We start from the raw sequence: 25447 nt of genomic DNA, 5'->3' as shown, positions 1-25447 counted from the left end.
CAGCGGCCACCGGAGGGGCCTTTACCTAGGTGACAGAAACGCCCGTAGCGTCCCGGATCGCAGAGACAGGTGCCGAAAACCCGGTGGCATCGTCCCCGGTTGGCACAGTGGCATTTTTTCCGGCAATGTTTTCCGAAAAACCCTCTGGGACAAACTGAAAAGAGACAAGGCAGCGAAGGAAGGAAGGCGTTAGGAGGCTGAGAGGGAAAAGACAGACAGATGCAATTTAACATCTCCTGGGTGAATTTTTGAGGCGTGGGTGGCTCGTCTCCAGGACCCACCGACTACCCACTGGCCCCGGTTCATTTAGGGACCGTTCCAGAGTTACGACGGCCCTGAAAAACAGTGACTTGCACACGTTCCCAGGGTTCGTTCAAGATTGGGGAGGGGTCAGCAAGGATCCAGGTTTTGGGAGGTGGCTGGGAAAGCGACCCTGAGCACATCTGGAGGGAGGGGGAGAGAGGGTTGCCATCTTACCATCTTCGCACCGGTCTCCGCCGGCTTCAGGGGGACAGTGGCAGACCCCCGTCACCGGATCACAGCTGCCTCCGTTTTGGCAGTCGCAGAGAGAGCTGCAGTTCTTCCCAAAAGTCCCATTGGGGCAGGCTGGGAAAGGAAGATGAGCAGTGACGACTCCCATAATCCCCTGCCCCCCTCGAGACCCATTCAGTCGTATGAAACTCGCGAGCATCAAGGCACAATCTCAGCTTTCCAATTGGGCCACGCAGCCATTGGATGGACTTCAACTCCCAGAATTTCTTAGCCGACATGATATTTTAATTCCCAGATTTCCCCAGCCAGCATGATGTATGAACTTCAATTCCCAGAATTCCCCAGCTGACATGAAATGTGAACTTCAACTCCCAGATTTCCCCAGCCAGCATGATGTATGAACTTCAATTCCCAGAATTCCCCAGCTGACATGAAATGTGGACTTCAACTCCCAGAATTCCTCAGCCAGCATGAAATGTGGACTTCAACTCCCAGAATTCACCAACCAGCATGATGTATGGACTTCAACTCCCAGAATTCCTCAGCCGGCATGAAATGTGGACTTCAACTCCCAGAATTCCCCAGCCAGAATGATGTATGGACTTCCCAGAATTCCCCAGCTGGCATGAAATGTGGACTTCAACTCCCAGGATTCCCCAGCTAGCTTGTTACTTTCTCATCCCTCACTGCTGCTTCGGGGGCCCTTGTCTGTGGCCGGAGAGGCGAGGGGCTCCCAACCAAACTCACTTTGGTCGCACAAAACCCCCCTCCAGCCGTCTGGACAGACGCAGCCGGTCTGGTTCTGGTTGCACCAGCCGCCGTTCTGGCATCCCTCGCAGGACAGGCTGCAGTCGGGGCCGAAGGTGTCATTCAGGCAGACTGCGAGGAAAAGAGAGAAAGAGAAAAAGAAGAACAGGAAGCAGGGGCTGTTACAAGCCCTAAATGGAGAAGAAGAAAAAACACCCTCAAAAAGTGGTTTTCTTTCAAGTATTTTTTCTCTTCTGTTTTTTTGCAGTTTTGGAAACTTTTTTGAAGTTTGGGATGAAGAGATTTTGAGAGAGAAAAGTCACTCCAGAACTTCACCTAAAATTCAAATATCAAATATCCCTTGTTCTTCTTTACATTTTTCTGTGCTTCTGTCTCTATTCTCTCTTTCCTCTTCACTTTATTTTCCTGACTGTTACCTTATGGCTTTTATTTGTATGTTTTGCGATATTGAATAATTTTTTTTCTGAAACGATGAAAAGGGATGAGAAGACATGCTGAGAACATAGGAAGGGGAAGGAAGGAAGGGAGCAGAGAAATGAGGCAAAGAGAGAGGAAGAGGGAAAGAAGGAAAGAGAGGGAGGGAGGAAAGGAAGAGAAAAGGGAAAAAAGAGAGAGGGAAGGAGGGAAGGAAGATAAAAGAAAGAAGGAAGGAAGAGTAGGAGGAGGAGAAGAGGGGAGGGAGGGGAAAAGGAAGGAAGGAGGAGGGGAAGCAAAGTAGGAAAGAAGGGAGAGAGGAAGGGAGGAAGGAAGGAAGGGAGGAGAGGAAGGAAGGAAAGAAGGAAGGGCAAGAGGAGGAGGAAGTGAGGAAGGAGGAGGGGAAAGGAAAGTAGGAAAGAAGGAAGGAAGGAAGGAAAAAGGAAGGAAGGGCAGGAGGAGGAGAAGAAAGAAGGGAGGGAGAAAGGAAGGAATGAGGAGGAGGGGAAAGGAAGTAAAGTAGGAAAGAAGGGAGGGAGGGAGGAAGGAAGGAAGGAGTAATATTTTTAAAAGTATCTATTTAAAACTGTGGGAAGGAAGGAAGGAAAGAAGGAAGGAAAAAGAGAAGGAAGGAAAAAGAGAAGGAAGGAAGGAAGGAAAAAGGGAAGGAAGGAAGGAAGGAAGGAAGGAAGGAAGGAAAGAAGGAAGGAAAAATGGAAGGAAGGAAGGAAGGAAAACGGGAAGGAAGGAAGGAATCCGCACGTACTGAACTTCTCCGAGACGGTGTGTTGTCCTCTGGCCTCAGCCCTCTCCGCTTCTTCATCCTCATATTCTTCATCCAAAAACTGGGTGAGCCCATCGTGGAAAAGAGCCACGTGGGGGAGGGGACGGATAACAGGTCGCCGTCCATCCACGGCCTCCGTGGGCTCCTCGAGGTCTAGGGCGAGAGCAAACACCTCCAAGCCATTGCCACGTAAAAGGTGGGAACAGAGAGGACTAGAAACATGAGCAGAGCAAACACACAAAACCCAGCCTGAACCGGCTCCTTAAAACAAAATTCCTTCGGTTACCATCTGAAGAGGAGATTTCCTCGTCCGACCACGTGAAAAGCCAGACTTACAAAGGCAGCTTCTGCGATCTTCATCTAACTTGAACCCGATCCGGCAGCTGCAGAGAAAGGAACCCACCAGGTTCTCACAAAAATGTTCGCAGCCCCCATTATTCGCCAAACACTCGTCTAGATCTGGGGGAAAAAATTAAAACCATCGTCACCATCGTCATTATCCTTTTAAAAAATATTTTATTTTTAATTTTAATATTTTTCAATGTTTTAAAAATAGTTTTATTATATTTTTATATATTATATAATTCTATTTTAAAAATAATCGTTTTGAAATTTTCAGTTGACTTGAGGTTTCACGGTCGGCGAATAAAAGTTAATAATAATAATGATATTTGCGATACATTTTTAAATGTTCGGTTGAATTTCATGCTTTATGGATAAATGAAACAACAGCAATAATAGTAATCCTTTTAAAAATATTTCAATAGTTTTAAATAGTTTTAAAAATAGTTTTAAAGGGTTGTTTTAAAAATAACCATTTGGAAATGTTCAAGTTGACTTGAGTTTCAGGGTCAGTGAATAAAAGTTAATAATAATAATAATGATATTTGCGATACATTTTTAAACGTTCAGCTGACTTGAGTTTCATGCTTAATGAATAAAAGAAACTTCATCATCATCATATCAACCAGTACTACCAGTCAATCGTATTTGTGCCACATTTTTAAATTTTCCGTTGACAGAGTTTCATGTTTAACAAATAAAAGAGATAATAATAATGAGGAGGAGGAAGAGGAGAAGAAGAAGAAGAAGGAGGAGAAGGAGAAGGAGAAGGAGAAGGAGAAGACAGGGAGAGGGAGAGGAAGAGGAGAAGAAGAAGAAGAAGAAGAAGAAGAAGAAGAAGAAGAAGAAGAAGAAGAAGAAGAAGAAGAAGAAGAAGAAGAAGAGGAGGAGGAGGAGGAGGAGGAGGAGGAGGAGGAGGAGGAGGAGGAGGAGGAGGAGGAGGAGGAGGAGGAGGAGGAGGAGGAGGAGGAGGAGGAGGAGGAGAGAGAGAGGAGAGGAAGGAGGAAGGAGGAGGAGGAAGAAGAAGGAGGAGGAGGAGGAGGAGGAGAGAAGAAGAGAGAGGAGAGGAGAGAGAGAGGAAGAGAAGAAGAAGAGGAGGAGGAGGACAAGGAGAGAGGGAGAGAGAGAAGAAGAAGAAGAAGAAGAAGAAGAAGAAGAAGAAGAAGAAGAAGAAGAGAGGAAGAGGGAGAGGGAGAAGAAGAAGAAGGAGGAGAAGAAGAGAGGGAGAGAGAGAGGAACTAGAAGAAGAAGAAGAAGAAGAAGAAGAAGAAGAAGAAGAAGAAGAAGAAGAAGAAAATAAAACTGCCAAGGAAGTTGGCTTTTCAGAAGAGATTCGGGCAGATTCCTGCCCAAGATAAAAGTGTGTGTGTGTGTCAGACTAGATAGCCTCCTCGCTTCCTTCAATTTGCACACTTCTTGGATTTGCATCCTTACGGGATCCAATTTGCAGACCTTAGTCGATTCAACCTTACCGTCGCAACCGCAACCCGCGGGGTTGAGCTGATAGCCGGCGTAGCAAACACACTCGTAACCTCCGGGGTAATTGTAACACCCTTGTTGGCAGCAGTGAGACCCAGCGTGGCATTCGTCGGTATCTGAAGCCGAGAGAGAGGGTCAAGTTGTGTTGGCGGGCGCCCGCGCACACACACTTCACAAAAGTCACATTGTGCGTGTTTGTGGGTGTGTTTTTCCTCCTGGATTTTCATGTTGCATTTCACTTTTTTTTTTTTTTTTGCAAGCTCCCCAGAAATCCTTCTTTGACAAGTGTGCCGTTTTCCCCCCCAAAAAAATTGAGCAAAAAAATGTGTTGAATAGCGCTCTAAACTGCTCTAACGGTCCTCGATTTGCAGTTCCGTTTAGTGACCATTTGAAATTACAACCCCGCTGGGAAAAAAGGAACCGAGCAGATCTTTTTTCACACTTAACGACCGTTGCAGCATTTCCGGGGTCACACAAAATTCAGGCGCTTGTGCGACTAACTTAACAACCGCTGCAATCCACGTAACAACGGCGGCAGGAGAGGTCTTAAAACGAGGCCAAACTCACTGAACAAAATGTCTCACTTAGCAACACAAATCTGAGGCTCCATTGTGGTCGTAAGTCGAGGATTACCCTATAAAATTCTACTTTTCAACTTTCACACACACCCCTGAAAAATTCTAAATTTGGATGGGTTTATGATCCTGCTTAGACCCCCGACACGCATATATTCTATTCATAATTAATATTACTATCCTATTGAAGCCGTTGCTACATCAGCTGCATTTTAAAAAACAACATCCGACATAATAAATAAAACCTATTTATTTCGTATGGCTGGACTGGTTTGATTTTAAAATTTTAATTTAATTTAATGGGTTTTAAATTTTTGTAATTCTATGGGTGTAATTTGTATTTTAAATTTTTCGACAAATTGAATAAGTTTTTTAAGGGTTGTTTTTAATATTGTATTTGTCTGTGTTTGTATTTTATTTGGTTGTTCATCGCCCTGAGTCCTTCGGGAGAAATATACAAATTAAAATATTATTATTATTATTATATTATTATTATTTCAAACTTATTTCGACAAGCTTATTTATTTTTTTCAATGCCACCGCTTTTTAAACACTCGGCTGCCTTATAATGCACAATTCTTGTGCCGAAACCTTATTGGATCTTTCCTTAATGCTTTGATTAATTTTTGCAAATTATCTTTTCTTTTTTTAAAAAAAATAATAATCTCCCCACCCCACTTTGGCTGAGAGAAAAAAAAAAAAAGACACTCCGAATAACATTGCCCGGGGAAAAAAACACACAACTTTGATTGTGTGTGTATGTGTGTGTGTGTGTGTGTGAGTGTAAGGAGCCAAGTGGGGTGAAAAAAAACCACCAGCACAGTTGTGCAAAAAGGAGAGCAATTGGTTTCGCTCCATCCAGATGCTCCTCTTCCATTCCAAACCTGCCTTTTCGTTCTAAAACGTGGACTTTTTTTCTCAAAACTATTGAGAGTTCAACAGCTCACCAATGCAGGTTTTTTGGTCTTCATCCAAGCTGTATCCGAAATTGCAGCTGCAGGCCGGGCCGGCGCTGGTGTGCTGGCACAAGTGGGAACAGCCTCCGTTGCCGGTTTCACAGCTATTCACAATTTCCATCTCTATTCCTGGAAAGGGGATTTAAGAGGGTGGGTTTGAGAGGATCGCCCGCCGATCCCTCCGTCCAAACCCCCTCCGGGTTTTGCCCAATTTCACCCACCACCACCGCCGCCATCCTTGCTAGAAACTCACGGTAACACTGTTTGCCCTCCGACCCGAGTTCGTAGCCCATGTTGCACAGGCATTTAAAGGAGCCGTGAGTGTTCAGACACTGGTGCGCACACAAGGCCACACCGGTCACACATTCGTCTATATCTGGGTTAAAGGGAGCAGCGTAAGAAAATTATGGTTGGAGGGTTCCTTCCTTCCTTCCTTCCTTCCCTCCCATTTTTTCACTTTCTCTCCATCTGATTTCTTTCCCACCTTCTTTCTCTCTGTTTTCCTTTATTCATCTCTCCTTCCTTGCTCCCTCCCTTCATTAGTGATGAACAAATACTAGTGTATTGAAATATTAGATATAGTTTTAGATACATAATAGAGAGAGAGGGGGGGGATATAGATGGATGGATGGATAGATAGATAGATAGAGACAGACAGACAGACAGATAGATAGAAAGATATAGATGATAGATAGACATGAGTTTAGAAAAAGAAAATTAGATTATAGATGACAGAAATAGATACATGAGACAGAAAGATTAGAAAGATATAGATAGCATGGATGGATAGATAGATAGATAGATAGATAGATAGATAGATAGATAGATAGATAGATAGATAGATAGATATAGATAGATAGAGATAGATAGATAGATAGATAGATAGATAGATAGAGATAGATAGATAGATAGATAGATAGATAGATAGATAGATAGATAGATAGATAGAAGGAGAAGGAGAAATGATAGCTGATAAATAGATAGATAGATAGATAGATAGATAGATAGATAGATAGATAGATAGATAGATAGATAGAGGGAGAAGGAGAAATGATAGATAGCTGATAAATAGATAGATAGAGAGATAGAGAGATAGATAGATAGATAGATAGATAGATAGATAGATAGATAGATAGATAGAAAGATATAGATAGATCTCACGTCTATAGATGTGAGAGAGATTAGAAAAAGAAAATTAGATGATAGATATAAATAGATACATGAAATAGAAATATTAGAAAGATATAGATAGGATAGATGATAGATAGATGATAGATAGATGATAGATAGATGATAGATAGATGATAGATAGATAGATAGAGACAGACAGACACACACACAAACACACAGAGCGAATGAGAGAGAAAGAGAGAGAGATAATAAATAGCTAGACAGACAGAGATATACATGTAGATATAAATATATAGTTATGTTTCTGTACAATATACTGTATGTATAATTCTGATATATAGTATAGTAACCAACACATCAAAGAGGAAGCGTCCTGCCATCACCCATCGCTTCACTGTGGCTCACCACACAAACTGCAACCGGCCGGATTTGGGGGCTTACGAAGTGGCGGCTGAAGCAACCGGGAATTCCAACCTGAATGGTGCCCGATATGAAGTGTGAAATTCGGCACTTCCTTACCTTGGCAGGTTTTGCGATCCGGCCCCAGTCGGTAGCCAGGGTGGCATTCGCAACGCGCCACCCCGTTGTGATTGTGGCATTTGTGCGTGCAGGCTCCGTTGTGGGTGGCGCATGGGTTCTTCACTGGAAGGCAGGGAAACTGCCATTAGCTGCAATACTCTGGTTTAACTCCGGTTTAACTCTAACTGAGGGTCCCTCATTGAGTGGCCCTGCCATGAGACGCGCCTCCCAGTTAAACAAACCAGGTTTGGTGGCTTAACAGGCAGGAGCCAGGCTAGAAGCAGAATCCCTACGTGTGCTAAGCCATGGTTTGTTTATCGCGAATTATTGAACTAAACCGCATTGCCCGTTTTTGCATCCTTCTTTTCGCCATCACGTTGCCAATCCGCATTTGGGACAATCTGAGACACCAGCAAATACGCACGTAGATATGTGTGTGTGTATCTCTCTGTGGGTTTGTCCGTGTGGCTGTGTTTGTGTAGCTTTCCTTGTTATGTATTCTTGTATGTTCCTTTAAATATTTGAGCGGGAAATCAGCATGTTGCTGATTGGACGAAGCCGTCCGTAGAACTGTATAAAAGGAGAGGTTTGTTCCCCAGCCTGTCGCTGGGTTCACCATATATTAAAGAGCTGTTGTCACTACCCTGGTCTCCAGCCTCGTTACTTCCCGAACTTAACACTGGCGACGAAGGTGGGATCTCGAGGCTAAGGAGAACCAGAACCGAGCTGAAGCACGATAGACCGAACCCAGCAAACACAGGGCAGAAAAGCGGAGATGGCCAGTTACACTCCGCCCGCACCGTTTGACCCGGCAAAAGAGAAATGGGGAACGTATATGACCCGTTTCGAAAGCTTTCTAGAAGCCAACGAACTGCAGGGAGTTCCGGATAACCGCAAAAGGGCTTATTTCTTAAGTCACTGTGGTCCTGAGGTCATTGATATCGCGGAAGCCCTGGCAGAGCCAACGCCGTTACAGTCGGTGTCGTGGCCAACTCTACAGACTTTACTAAAAAACCACTTCGCACCAACGCCGTCCAAATACGTGCGGCGGTTCGAATTCGGAGAGCGAAGGCAGATGGAGGGCGAATCCATTGGTGACTACATGGCCGCCCTAAGGAAAGCGTCCAAGGACTGCGGATACCGTGACCTAGACGAGGTGCTCCTCGAGCAGCTCATCCGAGGGGTCAGAGACATCCATTTGCGGCGGCGGCTGCTAGCAAAGAGCAACCTAACGCTGGCCAACGCTCTGGACGAAGCCAGAGCACATGAAATGTCCACCCAAGCGGCGGAAACACTGCAAAAGCCTGTCCCACCAAAGGCGAGCGTAAAGCCAACTCCAGTGCACCAGGAGGAGGTTCAGACCGAATCCGACGGTGAAGATGAGGAAGGGGTCTGCCGAACCGAGAAACGCGACAAAGGGGACCGAGACGAATGCGGAAGCTGCGGTGGTCAACACCAGCGCCAACGCTGCAAGTTTAAGGACGCAACATGTCGGCGGTGCGGGAAGAAAGGGCACCTAGCTCAAGTTTGTTGAGCGGCCCAACCTTCCCGCCGAAAATTTAAATCGGCCAATCAGAGCGCGGAATCGGCAAGGCGACCCGCGATTGGCTCAAACAGAAAAGGCGCGGATTCAAACCAAACGACTGTGGTCATAGGCCGCGCCTCGACCCGAGTGGAGAAGAAGATCTTCACCAAACCAAAAATAGAGGGAGTCCGGTGCCGGCTCGAAGTAGACACGGGATCAGCGATCACCATCATGTCCTGGGACACTTTGGCGAAGTCACTGCCGTCAGTCGCGAAGCGCCACCTGCAAGCACAACGGCTACGAGTCCACGACTACCAAGGGAATCGCATCCCTGTTCGAGGGACCACCTCCGTCCGAGTCGAGTACGGACCACATAAAAAGACCCTGCCCATCACGATCGTCGAAGGGACCCTGCCCAGTCTGTTGGGACTAGACTGGTTTCGCGCCCTGGGCATGGGAGTGACTGGCATCTACAGAAGTGACTGTAACCTGAAAGACATTCTCTTTAACGAGTTCGAAGATGTCTTCAAGGACTGCCTGGGCAAGTACAAGGGGACCCCTATTTCCTTCAACTTAGACCCCCAGGTAGCTCCCATTAGGCTTAAGGCGAGGAGAGTCCCTTTTGCCCTAAAACCAAAAATTGACAAGGAGCTAGATAAGCTCATAAATCAGGGGATATTGGTGCCAGTAGATCACGCAAAGTGGGAAACGCCAATCGTCACCCCAATAAAACCAGACGGGTCAATTAGAATTTGCGCTGACTACAAGGCGACGCTTAACAAAGCCTTACAGAAAAGCACTTACCCGGTTCCCGTGGTGCAACACTTACTGCACTCTTTGGGGCGAGGGCAAGTCTTTGCAAAGTTAGACTTGGCCCAAGCCTACCAACAACTGCCCGTAGACGCCCGCACAGCCGAAGCCCAAACGATTGTAACGCACAGGGGGGCCTTCAAGTGCACCCGATTGCAATTTGGGGTGAGTGTGGCACCGGGGCTGTTCCAAAACTTAATGGAATGACTTCTGCAAGGGCTCCCAGGGGTAGTTCCCTACTTCGATGATGTCCTGATTTCAGGGGAAAACGTAGAGGAACTGGGGGAGCGTTTAAGAAAGGTTCTGGCCATTTTCCGGACAGCCGGATTAAAAGTCAAGGTAAACAAATGCCAGATAGGGGTCGAATCTGTCGAATTCTTTGGCTACCGGATAGACAAGAACGGAATTCACCCCACGGAGAGCAAGGTCAAGGCAATTAGAAAGGCTCCAGCGCCCAAAAACAAAGCAGAGCTACAGGCATTCCTGGGGTTGGTGAACTTTTACGCGGTTTTTTTAAAAAACAAGGCGACCGTTGCTGAACCGCTGCATAGGCTCTTAGGAAAAAATGCTGTTTGGTCTTGGGGAAAGTCAGAAAATAGGGCTTTCGAAGCAGTTAAAAACCTGCTCTCAAGTGACAGCCTGCTCATACAATATCATAACTCGTTGCCCCTAGTGCTGGTTTGCGATGCCTCCCCTTACGGGGTGGGGGCTGTACTCAGCCATAGACTTCCAAACGGCACAGAAGCCCCTATAGCTTTTTACTCTAGAACGATGTCCTCCCCAGAGAGGAACTACAGCCAATTAGACAAAGAAGCACTAGCCATTGTGTCAGGAGTGAAAAAATTCCATGAATATGTTTTTGGGCGGGATTTTGAAATCGTGACTGACCACAGACCGCTACTAGGGATTCTGGCTGGCGACCGCCCAACGCCTGTGGCACTTTCGCCACGTTTAACCCGTTGGACTATTTTCTTAGCCGCTTATTCGTACAAGCTGCAGCATCGACCAGGAAAAGAAGTGGGGCATGCAGACGCGTTAAGCAGATGCCCACTGCCAGGGGCCATCGAAGACCCTACGCCGGGGACGCCCATCCTGCTTATTGACTCTTTGGACTCTGGCCCAGTCACATCTAAGGAAGTGGCTCGGGCATCATACCGGGACATTATGTTAAGGACTGTACTCGGTTGGGTACAAAGAGGGTGGCCCGCTGCGCCGGGCGAACGCTTTAAGGAGTTTGTTAAAAAACGGGATGAGCTCTCGGCTCAAGGGGGGTGCCTGTTATGGGGTGATCGTGTGGTAATCCCTGATAAACTAAGGGGAAAGGTACTGGACCTCCTCCACGAGGGCCACCCAGGGACCGTCCGGATGAAGGGGCTAGCGAGAAGCTATGTGTGGTGGCCACTTATGGACTCAGAGATTGCTGAGAGGGTGGGGAAATGCCAGGCTTGCCAAGAGTCCAGACCCCTACCCCCAACAGCCCCAGTCAGGGAATGGGAAAAACCCCAAGGGCCCTGGTCAAGAATTCACATTGATTTTGCTGGCCCTTTTCATGGCCAAACGTTTCTAGTGGTTGTCGACGCATTCTCTAAATGGTTGGAGATCATACTAATGAAATCCACTACGGCCGAGGCAGTAATCGCAGCCCTGCGCCACTTATTCGCAACCCACGGGTTGCCTGACACTCTGGTGTCCGACAACGGGCCGCAATTCACGGCAGCCCAGTTCGAGGAATACTTGGCAGAGGAGGGCATCCGACATGCCCTCTCTGCGCCTTTCCACCCTGCGTCGAATGGCCTTGCAGAGCGTTCCGTCCGGAGCGCTAAGGAGGCATTGTCCAGGCTCAAGCCAGGCGACTGGCAAACAAAGATAGACCTCTTTCTGGCCGTTCAGCACAGAACCCCAAGCACTGCTACAGGCAGAAGCCCAGCCGAACTATTGATGGGACGGAAACTCCGGTGCCCACTTGACCGTTTGAGTCCCCATTACACACCAGAGGGTTACAAGGGAGAAATAGACAAAACAAGGGAATTGGGCATAGGCGACCGAGTGTGGGCCCGCAACTACGGGGACGGCCCAAGTTGGCTCGCAGGGCAAATAATAAAAGCAACCGGCCCAAAGTCATACTTGGTCGAATTACAAGACAACCGAGTATGGAGGCGCCACATAGATCAGATAAGGAGACGAATAACTGAACAAACTAAACCACAGGAAATAAATTATGACCCCTCCTTATTTGAACCCACAGCTGACCATGACCCGGGGGAGGCGCAAGACTTAGCTGAGGTCCCGGAGGTCCAGCGACGCCATCAGGTTCCAGAGGGAAACAACAGGGAAAATTACAAAAATAATCCAGGGCCGGATGGCCAAGAAAAGGAATCTGCCAATAATCCAGGGCCCGATGGCCTAGAGAAAGAGCTGGGAGGAGAAAATAGACCCTCCGAACAGCTCAAAACACCACCCAGAACTGAACCGCGCAGGTCTGAAAGAACTAGGAGACGCCCAGGTTATTTGCGTGACTACGTCGAAAAATAACATGTAAATAAAATGCAAATAGAGGCAAAGTGTTTTCTGGGAGGGGAGGAGTGTTATGTATTCTTGTATGTTCCTTTAAATATTTGAGCGGGAAATCAGCACGTTGCTGATTGGACGAAGGCTCCAGCAGAACTGTATAAAAGGAGAGGTTTGTTCCCCAGCCTGTTGCTGGGTTCACCCTATATTAAAGAGCTGTTGTCACTACCCTGGTCTCCAGCCTCGTCACTTCCCGAACGTAACATTCCTCACAAAGAACTTGGAGGAAAAAACTCTTCAGTGCCTTTCCAGACGTGATCAAGAAAGGGAATACATTAGAAGTGGTATTCAACCGGTTCGCACCGATTCCGACGAACCGGGAGCAGAAATTTTACCTGGTTTGCCGAACCAGTAAATACCAGCTCTGTCTGGCCCTGCCCACGCCCGCCAATTGCCCAGTTGCCGGACATCCCTTCCGGCTGCTAGCAGCTCACCCTGCCCTATATATGCTGCCTTCACCACGCAGCCCAGCTAATTGTCTCGCCAGTTGCTTCGGCTGAAGAGGTTGTATAAAAAATGTTTTTAAAAGGCTCCGACGATCCCAGCTGAGCCATGTAAGCATCAGAGGCCTTTTTTTTTTTTACTTTTAAAAGCATTTTTTCAGCCGAAGAAAAAATGCTTTTAAAAGTAAAAAAAACCTCTGATGATCGCACAGCTCAGCTGGGCATGTGGCGGTGGGGGGGGGGGGCAGGGATTTTTGCTACCAGTTCTCCGAACCACCCACTGCCATTGCTATTGGATCAGGCGATCTGGTCCGAACCGGGAGCATTTCATCCCTGTATGTGACCAATATTAATGCTATGAATATTACTGTTTTACTGGTTTTAATTGCGACTTCTCAAAAGTTACGGTTACTTAGCCCACACACTGTTTATGTTTATGCCGACGCTGAATTTTTTTTATATTTAACAAAAACTTTTTAAAACTTGGGGGGAAAACCCCCACAAACAACCAAGAAATGAATTCCTTGCTTCCGGATGTCAAATTTTTAATCGCGCAGGTGGCTAAAAAGTCAGATCTTTTGAGCTTTGATTGCCCCACCGACTTTTGGAACCGTCCCTTGTTAGCACATACGGGCAAACCCAGGTGCCCGCTTTTGCGAGAAGCCAGAGTGCTTTTCCGCGTTCAAGAAAAAAAGAGATTTCAGATTTAGCATCTGAAAAGATGCGGCAACGAGAGGAAAAACGAGTGAGGCAGGAAGAGGAAAACAGCCGTACGCTGGGAGCATTCTGAATAAACGAGACCGGGGGTGGGTGGGAATGATGGCCGGGGACGATGGGCATGCAGGAGAACAAAAGGGCACCAAGAATGAGCGAGAAGAGAGCACCAGCTCGTTCGCTTTAAATATTGAATTCATCATTCTAGTCCTCAGTGCACTGCAGTAATTTAGTCTCTGTATATCCGGCAGAGGGGAATGGCTATAAATCTAAAAGAACGACTGCTTCACAAAACGAAGCAGCGGTGGAAAACTGACAAGTATATCGTTTTATTCATTTTATTGTTATTTTTAGGTTTAGGGGAGCCTTTCCAGAGTTTTTTTTGGGGGGGGGGAGGGGACTCACCCACGCAGTGTTTGCCGTCCTCTTTCAGCTGGTAATTCGGTCGGCATTGGCATCGGTGATGTGAGAAGCTCAGCTGCACGCAATCGTGCTCACACCCTCCGTTGTTGATGGCACAGGGGTTGCCAGCTAGAGAGGAGGGGGGTGGGTGGGAGAAAAGGGGTCACGCAGGTGGAAATCCAACAGGTGCAACTGCACATAAACCATAAAATAGGAGTGGATCCATGCACAAGCCAGGGGCTTCTGTTTGTCCTAAAGGGGAGATGGGAGTGCTGGAGAAATAAAACGCGTTATATTCATTATATTCATGTAACAAGAAAGCCTTTACTTGTTAAAACCATTTTAACCATAGAAAAAATGGTGTTCAAAGTCCATAGCAGAGTTTTTCAAAACTGGGCGGACTTCAACACCCAGAATTCCCCAGTCAACCCTAACTTAGCCAGGAATTCTGGGAGTTGGTTTACCTACCATAAAGTTATCTTCCTCCCTCCCCCCCTTTCGTTTTTGCTTTCCTCCCTTCTTCCTCCCTCCTTCCCTTTCTTTCCTTCCTTCCCTCCCTCCCTCCTTCCCTTCCATTTTTTCTTTTCTCCCTTTTCCCTTCTTCCTTTTTTCCTTCCTTCCTTCTTTTTCTCCATTCTTCTCTTTCTTTCTCTTTTCTTTCTCTTTCTTTCTTTCATTCTCTCTCTCTCTTTCTTCTCAAGGAAAGGAAAATTTTGAGATGTGGCCAAAAGCCAATTTTGAATCATGGATAATAGAAGCATTTCTAGCCCAAATCTTTTCCACTTTTCGAACCACAAACACAGACATTTTCACAAAAATGAAAATGCGCTTTTGTGCGTCAGGTGTTTCTAAAATCTTCATTGTGAAAGACAAAAAAAATCTGCTAAACTCCGAGCTAAGAATGAACATCAAAACCTCTGCTCCACTCATTATAAACCAGGGGTCTCCAACCTTGGCAACTTTAAGACTTGTGGACTTCAACTCCCAGAGTCCCTCAGCCCTTTGCAAAGGGCTGAGGGACTCTGGGAATTGAAATCCACAAGTCTTAAAGTTGCCACGGTTGGAGACCCTTGCTATAAACCGCAGAATAAAATTATAACAAATTCAATCCACGCTAGCAAAAATTCCCCTTTGGTTTTGACCTCTTGCAAAAGTGAAAATGCCACTTCTGTAAAGGAGAAAACCTCAAATTCTAGACGTGGTACAAATCCATGTATTAAACTGCAGCTAGGAAAGGTTTTGGTTTCCGTTCCCCACCCACCCACCACCCCCGAGTCTGAATTGAATTTCAATATGGGATTTAAAAAAAAAAAAAGATATCAAGTTATTTGAAACACGGAAGCGTTCCCACAATTCGATTAGCTGTTCTTCCATTAAAGTGTCCAAAAAAGAAAAGAAAAGAAAAAAAGAGAGATTTTACATCAATAAAAATCAGGCGGGTATCGAAGAGATTAAAAACAAGCGTGGTGGTGAAGATCAAAACTTTGGTTTTTTTGCAAAGGTCTTTTTGTGCTTTTCGTCTTAAATTTAGACTTTGCGTTTCGTGCTAATTTTTTTCTAGGCGCCTCCTGAAATTTTGCAGCTTTCCGAGTGGATAATTTCTCCTGCCACCCCCCACCCCACCCCAACCCACCCACCCCCAGTGCAAAAATGTTCACCCCATCTGAACCTCGACGTGTTTTTTTTTTCCAAACTGCGTCGGCCAAAATGTGTGTGTTTTGTTTGCATTGACCGCACCGCTAAAGGAAATTCCAGCCTGGGACAGATAATGAGGACCAGAAGTTCTGACTTGGCAAGAGATAAAACCCAGACAGGCTCTGAGAATGGAAGCCGAAACGCTCTGAAGAGAAGGCAGAAAAATCAGGATTTTACACACCGCTTGGCACCCCCCCTCCCCGCCCTGAAAGGCGATGCTGAAAAAAGGGGGACCCCAGAAATGGCAGGAAGAGGAGATGCAAAGTTTTCACTCCTGAATGGAGGCTTTCAAATGGCTAGTTTTTTTTAAAAAAAAGATTCTGCTTTGCTGATCTACATTTAATACCTTGATTTGTGGCTGTAGCTTTTAGCCAAAATTCAAGTAAAAGTAAAGATGGGGGGGGGGAAGAAACCCAACATCCATCCAAATTTCTTCCTTTGGTGTTGTGGTGAAGAGATTGGACAACCATTTGTCTGAAATGGTGTAAGGTTTCCTGCCTGAGCAGGGGGTTGGACTAGATGACCTCCGAGGTCCCTTCTGACTCTGTTATTCTAATCTAATCTAATCTAATTCTGTTCTGTTCTATTCTATTCTATTCTATTCTATTCTGTTCTGTTCTGTTCTCTTTCTATTCTAATCTAATTCTATTCTATTCCATATTTTCTATTCTATTCTATTCTGTTCTATTCTATTCTGTTCTCTTTCTATTCTATTCTATTCTATTCTATTCTATTCTATTCTGTTCTCTTTCTATTCTATTCTATTCTATTCTAATCTAATTCTATTCTATTCCATATTTTCTATTCTATTCTGTTCTGTTCTGTTCTGTTCTCTTTCTATTCTATTCTATTCTATTCTATTCTATTCTATTCTATTCTATTCTATTCTGTTCTCTTTCTATTCTATTCTATTCTATTCTATTCTATTCTATTCTATTCTAATCTAATTCTATTCTATTCCATATTTTCTATTCTATTCTGTTCTGTTCTGTTCTGTTCTCTTTCTATTCTATTCTATTCTATTCTATTCTATTCTATTCTATTCTATTCTATTCTGTTCTCTTTCTATTCTATTCTATTCTATTCTATTCTATTCTATTCTATTCTAATCTAATTCTATTCTATTCCATATTTTCTATTCTATTCTGTTCTGTTCTGTTCTGTTCTATTCTCTTTCTATTCTATTCTATTCTATTCTATTCTATTCTATTCTATTCTATTCTATTCTATTCTATTCTGTTCTCTTTCTTTTCTATTCTATTCTATTCTATTCTAATCTAATTCTATTCTATTCCATATTTTCTATTCTATTCTGTTCTGTTCTGTTCTCTTTCTATTCTATTCTATTCTATTCTATTCTATTCTATTCTATTCTATTCTAATCTAATTCTATTCTATTCCATATTTTCTATTCTATTCTGTTCTGTTCTGTTCTATTCTCTTTCTATTCTATTCTGTTCTATTCTATTCTATTCTGTTCTCTTTCTATTCTATTCTATTCTATTCTATTCTATTCTATTCTATTCTAATCTAATTCTATTCTATTCCATATTTTCTATTCTATTCTGTTCTGTTCTGTTCTGTTCTGTTCTATTCTCTTTCTATTCTATTCTGTTCTATTCTATTCTATTCTATTCTATTCTATTCTATTCTATTCTATTCTATTCTGTTCTCTTTCTATTCTATTCTATTCTATTCTATTCTATTCTATTCTAAAAGGAAGGAAGGAAGGAAGGAAGAAAAGGAGGAAGGGAAGGAAGGAAGGAAGGAAGGAAGGAAGGAAGGAAGGAAGGAAGGAAGGAAGGAAGGAAGGAAGGAAGGAAGGAAGGAAGGAAGGAAGAGGAAATGAAAGAAAGCACAGTTAAGCGTCCCTTCTTCTAGCCATGGTTTGTACTCTCCCACGCGGACTCAGAAGGAGGCCATTCCACGGAGGGGCTCCCTTCCCTCCATGGGATTTTCCCACCATGCCTTGCAGAGGATGCTCGGAAAGCCCGCCAGACTCACGCAGGCACGTCCGGCCGTCCGCGTGCAGACGAAAGCTTGGCTTGCACTCGCAGTGGTAGCTCCCCTGGGTGTTGACACATCTGTGCTGGCAGCCCCCATTGTGAGTTTGGCACTCGTCAACCTCTGGAAAGGGAAGAAGATGGAAATGGGACAAAAGCTCAGCTCGGCCGCCAGCAGCTCCCCACTCGCTCCCCCTCCGCAGACAGTGGTCTCTGGTGTCGACACACCAGGGGCTGCTTAAAACAAAACAAAACAAAACACAACACAACACAACACAAAAAACCAAACCAAACAAAAACACAACAGAATACAACACAACACAACAAAACAAAAACAAAACAACCCCCCAAAACAAAACACAACACAACCCCAAAACAAAACAAAACAAAACACAACCACAAAAACAAAGCAAAACAAAAACAAAACACAACCCAAAAAACCAAACCAAACCAAAACACAACACAAAACACAACCCAAAAAAACAAAACAAAAAACAAAACAAAACAACCCCAAAACCAAACCAAACACAACACAACCCAAAACCAAACCAAACAAAACATAACACAACCCAACCCCCCCACAAAAAAACCCCAAACACCCACCCCCCAAAACCCCCCCCAAAAAATAGGAGGAATTCCATAGCATCTTTTCCAACCAAGAAATCTTAAATTCTTCCATTTTTGAATAAGGAATGCTGCGTCCGGTTTTGGTCCCCACATTACCAAAAAAAAAAGATTGTTGAGACTTTGGAAAAAGTGCAAAGAAGAGCAATGAAGAGGATTAAAGACCTGGAGACTAAAACCGTATGGAGAACGGCTGCAGGTTTTGGGTTTGGCTAGTCTAAAGAAAAGAAGGACATGGGGGGAGGACGTGATGGGAGGGGAGACAGGACATGATAGCATCTTCCAGTATTTGAAGAAGAGGGGGGTCAACCTGTTTTCCAAAGCACCAGAAGGCAGGAGAAGAAACAACAGATGGAAACTCATCAAGGAGAGAAGCAACCTGGAATTAAGGAGAAATTTCCTAACAGTGAGGACAATTAACCCATGGGACTGCTTGCCACCAGAAATTGTGGATGCTCCATCACGGGAGGATTTTAAGAAAAGACTGGACAGTCCCTTGTCTGAAATGGCAAGGGGGCTCCTGCTTGAGCAGGGGGCTGGACTAGAAGACCTCCAAAGTCCCTTCCAGCTCTATTCTGATTGACTGATTGATTGATTGATTGATTGATTGAAATGGTCTACAGTCTCCTGCTTGAGCAGTGGGTTGGCCTAGATCAGGGGTGTCCAACCTTGGTCCCTTTAAGACTTGTGGACTTCAACTCCCAGAGTTCCTCAGCCAGCTTTGCAAGTCTTAAAGCAGGGGTGTCCAAACTTGGTCCCTTTAAGACTTGTGGACTTCAACTCCCAGAGTTCCTCAGCCAGCTTTGCTGGCTGAGGGACTCTGGGAGTTGAAGTCCACAAGTCTTAAAGGGACCAAGTTTGGACACCCCTGTCTTAAAGGGACCAAGGTTGGAGACCCCTGGACTAGAAGACCTCTAAGGTTCCTTCCAGTTCTATTCTGATCGATTGATTTCTCAGTTGGGAAAAAAAAAATGCTACCAGATTCTTGATTTTTTTGCTACTGCAAACTAACAAATTTCGGCACCGATAATGTCTGTCCAGCTCTAGGAACACAGCCAATTTCAAGCAAGAGGGCGTGTAGCCAGAAATTATCTGTATTTCTTTTTCTTTTCTTTTCTTTTTTTTTACTTGGCCTTCTATGAAATAAAATGAGCTTGTGGAAACAGTCTGGATTAATTTTGAGCCCCGTCCATAAAATAAATTTCCAAGTCAATTTTTTCCCCCCACTTTGGGTAAATTCCAAAATTCTACGATGTTGTCAACTCTCTTAGGTGGGTTTTTTTTTTTTTGTCTTCCATAGATGAGCTACAAAGAATAATTTTTTTTCTAAGTTTAAAAAAAGAAAGCTAACAACAATAGCAAACATATTTCTATAAGGGGTAAACAAACCCAATCAGTAAACATAACAAATTACATACTGCGGTTTAAGTCACGCTTGTTTTATGTTGGTTTGTTGCGGAGGCCAAACGGGTGAATTATAAATTGTGAACACATTCAAAGGTTTAGAAGTGCGGCTTGCACTACATTAACACGTCAACCGTTTTTGGTACATATTTTTTGCAAAAAAAACAACAACAACACCCTATAAATCTATTAATTTGGCTTTCGGCACAGAGGAAAATTGGCAAACGTGGAGAAACGGGGGGGGGGGGGGAAGAAATGCACAGCTTCCAAATCAAATCTCTAAAATACGCACAGATGGAGAAATGGACAAGGAAGATGACAGCTTTATGAAGGATGGCAAAACTGATTTTGCTTGATTAAAGAAAGAACAACAATTATATTTTATGAGTGACCAGAAGCCCCTTATGGAGTTTTTTTGCTGGGACAAAAAAAATATATAATGAATTTATGTGATGTATGGCTTTGGAGCTTAAACAGGGAAGCCTACGGAAAAAAAGGAAATTGTGTTGTAATTTGAGAGAGGGGGGGGTGAAATATAAATGGAATTGCTTTTAAGAAGACTGGAAGCCATCCTTTCATTTCCTTTCCTTCTCTTCCTTCCTTTAATTCATTTCTCTCCCTCGCTCCCTTCTTTTTCTTCCTTCATTCCTTCCTTCTTTTCATTTTTCCTTCCTTTTCTCCATCCCTTTCCTTTCTTCCCTTGTTCCTCTCTCCTTACCTCTTCACTTTGTTTCCCCCTTCCTTCCTTCCTTCTCTTACTTTCTTCTCCTTCCTTCCTTCCAATCTTCTCTTCCTTCTACTTTCCCCTTTTCCTCCCTCCCTTCCTTCTTTCCGTCCCTTCCTCCTTCTCTACTGTCCATCCTTTTTTCCTCCTGCCCTCCCTTCCTTCCCTTCTTTCTTACTTCCCCCTTCCTTCCTTCCTTCCTTCCTCTTAATTTCCCCTTCTCCCTCCCTCCCTTTCTTTTCCATCTTCTTTCCTTTCCTTCTACTTTTCCCCTTCCTTCCTTCCTTTTCCCTTCCTTCTCTTACTTTCCCCTTCTCCCTCCCTCCCTCCTTCCTTCTTTTCCATCTTCTTTCCTTTTCTTCTCCTACTTTCCCCCTTCCTTCGTTCCTTTTCCCTTCCTTCTCTTACTTTCCCCTTCTCCCTCCCTTCCTCCTTCCTTCTTTTCCATCTTCTTTCCTTTTCTTCTACTTTCCCCCTTCCTTCCTTCCTTCCTTGCTTCCTTCCTTTTCCCTTTCTTCTCTTACTTTCCCCTTCTCCCTCCCTCCCTCCTTCCTCCCTCCCCTCTTTTCTTCCTTCCCTCTTTTCCATCTTCTTTCCTTTCCTTCTCCTACTTTCCCCCTCCCTCCCTCCCTCCCTCCTCTTTCATCCTCCTTTCTTCCCTCCTCCTGCTGCCCCTCCCGCATTGCTTTCTTTGAAGAAAAAAAAAATAGGATCACTTACTAAAGCAAAGGAATTGAGCAACCTTCCATATATTGTTTTTTTTTTTAAAGTGGAAAGAGTACCAAAAAGAAAAGAGAGAGAGAGTACAACAAAAACATTCTTTAGCTGGTCAATTTCTGCCCCGACATCTAGTTAAGACAACAAACTGTGTTTTGTGTGTGTCTGTGTGTCTCTCTGTGTGTGTGTTTCCTCCTTTCTGTTTTGCTTAGCTCTCCCCACGCTGCCCCCACACCGTCTCGGCCCTGGAATTGAACATCTGGCTGGCTGCCCTCTTGGCTGCCTGCCCCATCTCTTGCCAAAACATCTTTTTTTCCGAACCCAAATCAAGGAAGACGTTCCGGTCCACCAAAAGTGGGGTTTGCGTCCTTCAGGGAAATATTTGCATTCGTCTCTATCAAGAAAGTTTGGAAGGCGATCCTGGTTTAAAAAAAAGCTTTTGAGAGGGAAGACGCGGAGAACCGAGTTTGTGTGGAAAGAGGTTCTGTTTATTTGTTTTGAGCTTTGGAGCTTTACGCTGGGTGGCAAAATGATTGAGTGGGACCCGCAAGGACATCTAGCCCAACCCCCTGAGGCAGGTGACCACCTGACCTCTGTTTGAAGGAAGACTGAGGCTAAACACCTTAAGAGGATTTCGATTCCCAGATCTTACAACGTTTTAATCGCCCTCCTATCAAACCCCTGAATCGTGGGGCCCATAACTAAACTCAGGGGTCTGAAAAGGGCCAAAGTGATGTGGGTTGACCCCGCAATGCATGTAGGGAAGGAATTTTTCCTCTCTTTTTTCTTTTTGTTCCAATTCCCGAACTGAGCGGGGGTTGGACTAGATGACCTCAAGAACCCCGTCCAACTCTAAAACTCCCATTCATTTGGCCCTGCTCCGTTCACCCGACGACCGACTGCAGCATTCCATCCCGTGCGTGTTTCCTTGCGTTGACACTACAAGAGACCCACAACTGCTTTTGTGACCCAACAGCGACGCTCCAATATTTGAGGGGCTGCCCCAAAGAAGTGGGGGGTCACCCTATTCTCCAAAGCACCAGAAAGCAGGACAAGGAACAATGGATGGAAACTAATCCCAGGAGAGAAGGAGGCTAGAATTAAGGGGGAAAAAATTTTTTTTTGGACAGTGAGAACAATTAACCAGTGGAACAGCTTGCCACCAGAAGTTGTAGGCGCTTCATCACTGGAGGCTTTTAATAAGAGATTGGACAGACATTTGTACAGAAAGGCATAGGGTTTCCTGACCGAGCGGGGGCTGGACTAGAAGACCTCCAAGGTCCCGCTCGGTGATTCTGTACTTCTATAATCCCAAATCAATCAATCAGTGGAACGACTCGCCTCTAGAAGTTGTGGATGCTGCAACACTGGAGGTTTTTAAGAAGAGACCAGACAACCATGGTTTATGGTCTCCTGCTTGAGCGGGGGGTTGGACTAGAAGACCTCCACGGTCCCTTCCCACTCTGTTCTTCGCTTATTCTGTAAATACAGCCCCCACTCGGTGTGTCTATCCCCCCTGCTTGCTTTCGGCAGGAGCTCACTCACCTGGCCTGCTCTCCGAGCGTCCCCCGCCGTACCCCGCCTGCCCCCTGTAGCATGGGAGGCAGTTCTTCCAGAGGTACCGATAGTGCAGCGCGGAAGTTGAGGGGGGTCCCCCAATCCAGACCACCAAGTACCAAAACACCAGCCTGCGAAGCCCCTCCATTCTCCCTCGCATCTTGCAGAAAACCGTGTCTGATCCTCGTAAAAGACTTTTCAGTGACTGAGCGAGAAGGGGGCCACATTCATTCTCTCCTCTTCACGGTTACAGCCCCCTCCCCTCACTGCATGCCTTCTCTACCTCCCCCCCCACCCCCAAAAAAACCACACACACACACACACACAAAAAAAACCACCCAGCCATGTCCAATTTTCCTAGTTTTGCAACTAGCCGGCTGCGATTTGGATGTAACTCGGTCTCCTTTTGCAAGTGAAATAATAATTTTTTAAAAATAATAATATAACTCTTCTCTGTCAAACACAAGCCCCCTCCTCAGCTTCTCCCCACCTCGCACATATTTTCGGCGGCGTGCACCGCACCGCACACAGCACACACAAAACCCAGGACACCCCATCCGTGCGCCGAGCGCAGGAATTTTTTTTTTTTTTTTTTGGCTGATGGGACCGATGGAGGTTTTTACGCATTCTTGGCCGGCGTCCAACCTCGCATCTTGGCCATGTCAACAATCAAAGGGGAATGGAAACCGAGGTGGGGTGGAGGGGGGGGGTGAGTGGGAAGGAGGGAGAGGAGGGGGCTTAAATTAAGTCCACATTTTGGAAAGTCCTGAATGGCACAACCAGAGCGAGGGGTTTTTTTTTCCTCTTCTGCTGAAGGCAGAGAGAAAACATCCCCAAATATTATAAATCCAAAAGTGTCGCAATTACCAAGCGATAGGATCGTGTTCGCAGGGAGAAAGGCAGTCGGTCCTCGACTTGCGACAGTCCACGTAGCGACCAAAGTTGCGACGTCGCTGAGAGAAGCGGCTTAGGGAACATTTTTCACACTTACAACCGTTGTAGCATTCCTCTCAATCACACGAGCAAAATTCAACCGGTTCGTATTTATGACGGTTGCAGCCCCCCCCGTCCCATTTTTTTGCGACCTTCCAGCGAGCAAAATTGACAAGAAGCCCGATTCGTTTAACAAGAGTGGCAAGAAAGGTTTGTTAAATGAGGCAAAAATAAATTCAATACATGTCTCCCTTAGCAACAAAAACTGGGGGCTCCATTGGGGTCATAAATCAAGGACAATTTGCATTAGGAATTACAGATGTGAGAACTCCAGGTCTGAGCTGTATGAAATTTTGATTCCTAGGTCCATCTGGGGACAAAAAAATAATAATCCAATTTTATCTCCAAATATTTCGGCAGGACATTAAAATTAATACAACCTAAACGGCATATCCGTGCCGGAACTAGCTGACCATCCCGGCTGGCATAAAATGGGCACGGAAACTGTTCCTTTACTATTCTTGCCAGCCGGCTCCAAAGTTAACACCAGAGGCTCGCCGAGTCGACGCCTCGAACTCGCGGCCCTGTTCAGCAAATTCGAACCCACGACCTTTCAGAATCAAGCGCCCCTGAACCGTTTCCAGCTAGCTGTAGAAGATTTAATCCTTATTTCCAGAAATGGACTGAGAACTCGGCACGCAACCGTAAAAAACAAAACACCAGCCGTTCTGCGAAGTGGCAACTGAGGGGAGCAGAAGAATGGAAGATATTTCCGTGGGTTTGGGGGGTTTTTTTTTGTGTGTGTGTGTGTGTGTGTGTTTTAAATGCAGGCAGCCGAAGCTCCCGATATCGACTGATGTGTGCTTTGGAAAGGGTGATGTACGACTTGCCACGGTTTATGTGGGACCGCTAAGTGAATCCAGACTGGGAAGAGAATTTGAAAACTTCACAATACGCTCTTCATGGAGCATCTTTTGTTTTTAGGCGGTGAGCTTTTATTGGTCTTTACCTAGCATCCATCCATCTCTTTCTCTCTCCTGTCTGTCTGTCTGCCTGTCCATTGTATTTATCTCTATCTCTTGAATTTATCTTTGTATTGTATTTATTGTATTTCTCTATTTACAAATATCTATCTTATGTCTATGTTATCTATGTATTTACCTATTTATATTGTATTTAACTATAACTGTTATCTATTTTTTTATCTATTGTATTTATCTCTCCATCCATCTGCCTGTTTCTATATATATAGAAACAGGCAGATCTATATATATATATATATAGAGAGAGATCTGTCCATCTATCTATATGTGTCTGATTCTGTGTGTCTGTCTGTCTATCTGTTGGTAGGTGTTGGTTACGACCTTTAAAGCGCTCCATGGCTTAGGACCTGGGTACTTACGGGACCGCCTGCTGCTACCACATGCCTCCCACCGACCCGTACGCTCCCATAGAGAGGGACTTCTCAGGGTGCCGTCCGCCAAACAATGTCGGCTGGCGGCCCCCAGGGGAAGGGCCTTCTCTGTGGGGGCTCCCACTCTCTGGAACGAGCTTCCCCCTGGTTTACGTCAAATACCTGACCTTCGGACATTTCGTCGCGAACTGAAGACCCATCTTTTATTCACAAGGCTGGCTTAATTGGATTTTAAAAGGGAATTTTACCAATTTTAAATGGGGTTTTAATTGATGATGATTTTTTAATATCAGGCTAATTCTGAATAAGTTTTTTAAGGGTATTTAAATTGTGTATATTTGTATTGTTGTTTTTATTTTGCCTGTACACCGCCCTGAGTCCTTCGGGAGAAGGGCGGTATAAAAATCAAATTAAATAAATAAATAAATAAATAAATATCTATGTATGTATGTAT

The 25447-nt window shown here is 45.0% G+C and overlaps 2 protein-coding genes across 3 annotated transcripts in view; one reads left to right on the top strand and one right to left on the bottom strand.

The window, feature by feature from the left end:
- The window catches only part of ARHGEF16 (Rho guanine nucleotide exchange factor 16), a 51404-nt gene extending 49497 nt beyond the window's left edge, over nt 1-1907 (top strand). The window contains exon 17 of the transcript XR_009152471.1: nt 788-1907. The gene's annotated coding sequence lies outside the window, so the exon portion shown is untranslated. The remainder of the gene's footprint in view (nt 1-787) is intronic.
- Nucleotides 1-23183, bottom strand: part of MEGF6 (multiple EGF like domains 6) — a 43841-nt gene extending 20658 nt beyond the window's left edge. For both annotated transcript variants that reach the window (XM_058161080.1, XM_058161079.1), the window contains exons 1-12: nt 22635-23183; nt 17622-17744; nt 13926-14051; nt 7461-7583; nt 6064-6186; nt 5802-5939; nt 4273-4395; nt 2795-2917; nt 2441-2611; nt 1240-1371; nt 478-606; nt 26-154 (exon numbers count right to left, since the gene is read on the bottom strand). In XM_058161080.1, coding sequence (XP_058017063.1) covers nt 26-154; nt 478-606; nt 1240-1371; nt 2441-2611; nt 2795-2917; nt 4273-4395; nt 5802-5939; nt 6064-6186; nt 7461-7583; nt 13926-14051; nt 17622-17744; nt 22635-22806 — 1612 coding nt within the window. In that variant the 5' untranslated portion in view covers nt 22807-23183. The remainder of the gene's footprint in view (nt 1-25; nt 155-477; nt 607-1239; nt 1372-2440; nt 2612-2794; nt 2918-4272; nt 4396-5801; nt 5940-6063; nt 6187-7460; nt 7584-13925; nt 14052-17621; nt 17745-22634) is intronic.
- Between the last annotated feature and the right edge of the window lie 2264 nt (nt 23184-25447).

The sequence above is a fragment of the Ahaetulla prasina genome, chromosome 18 (assembly GCF_028640845.1).
Source record: "Ahaetulla prasina isolate Xishuangbanna chromosome 18, ASM2864084v1, whole genome shotgun sequence".
Taxonomy (NCBI): Eukaryota; Metazoa; Chordata; class Lepidosauria; order Squamata; family Colubridae; genus Ahaetulla; species Ahaetulla prasina.
Note: the sequence above shows the minus strand (reverse complement) of the source record. Positions and strands in the feature narration are given on the sequence as shown.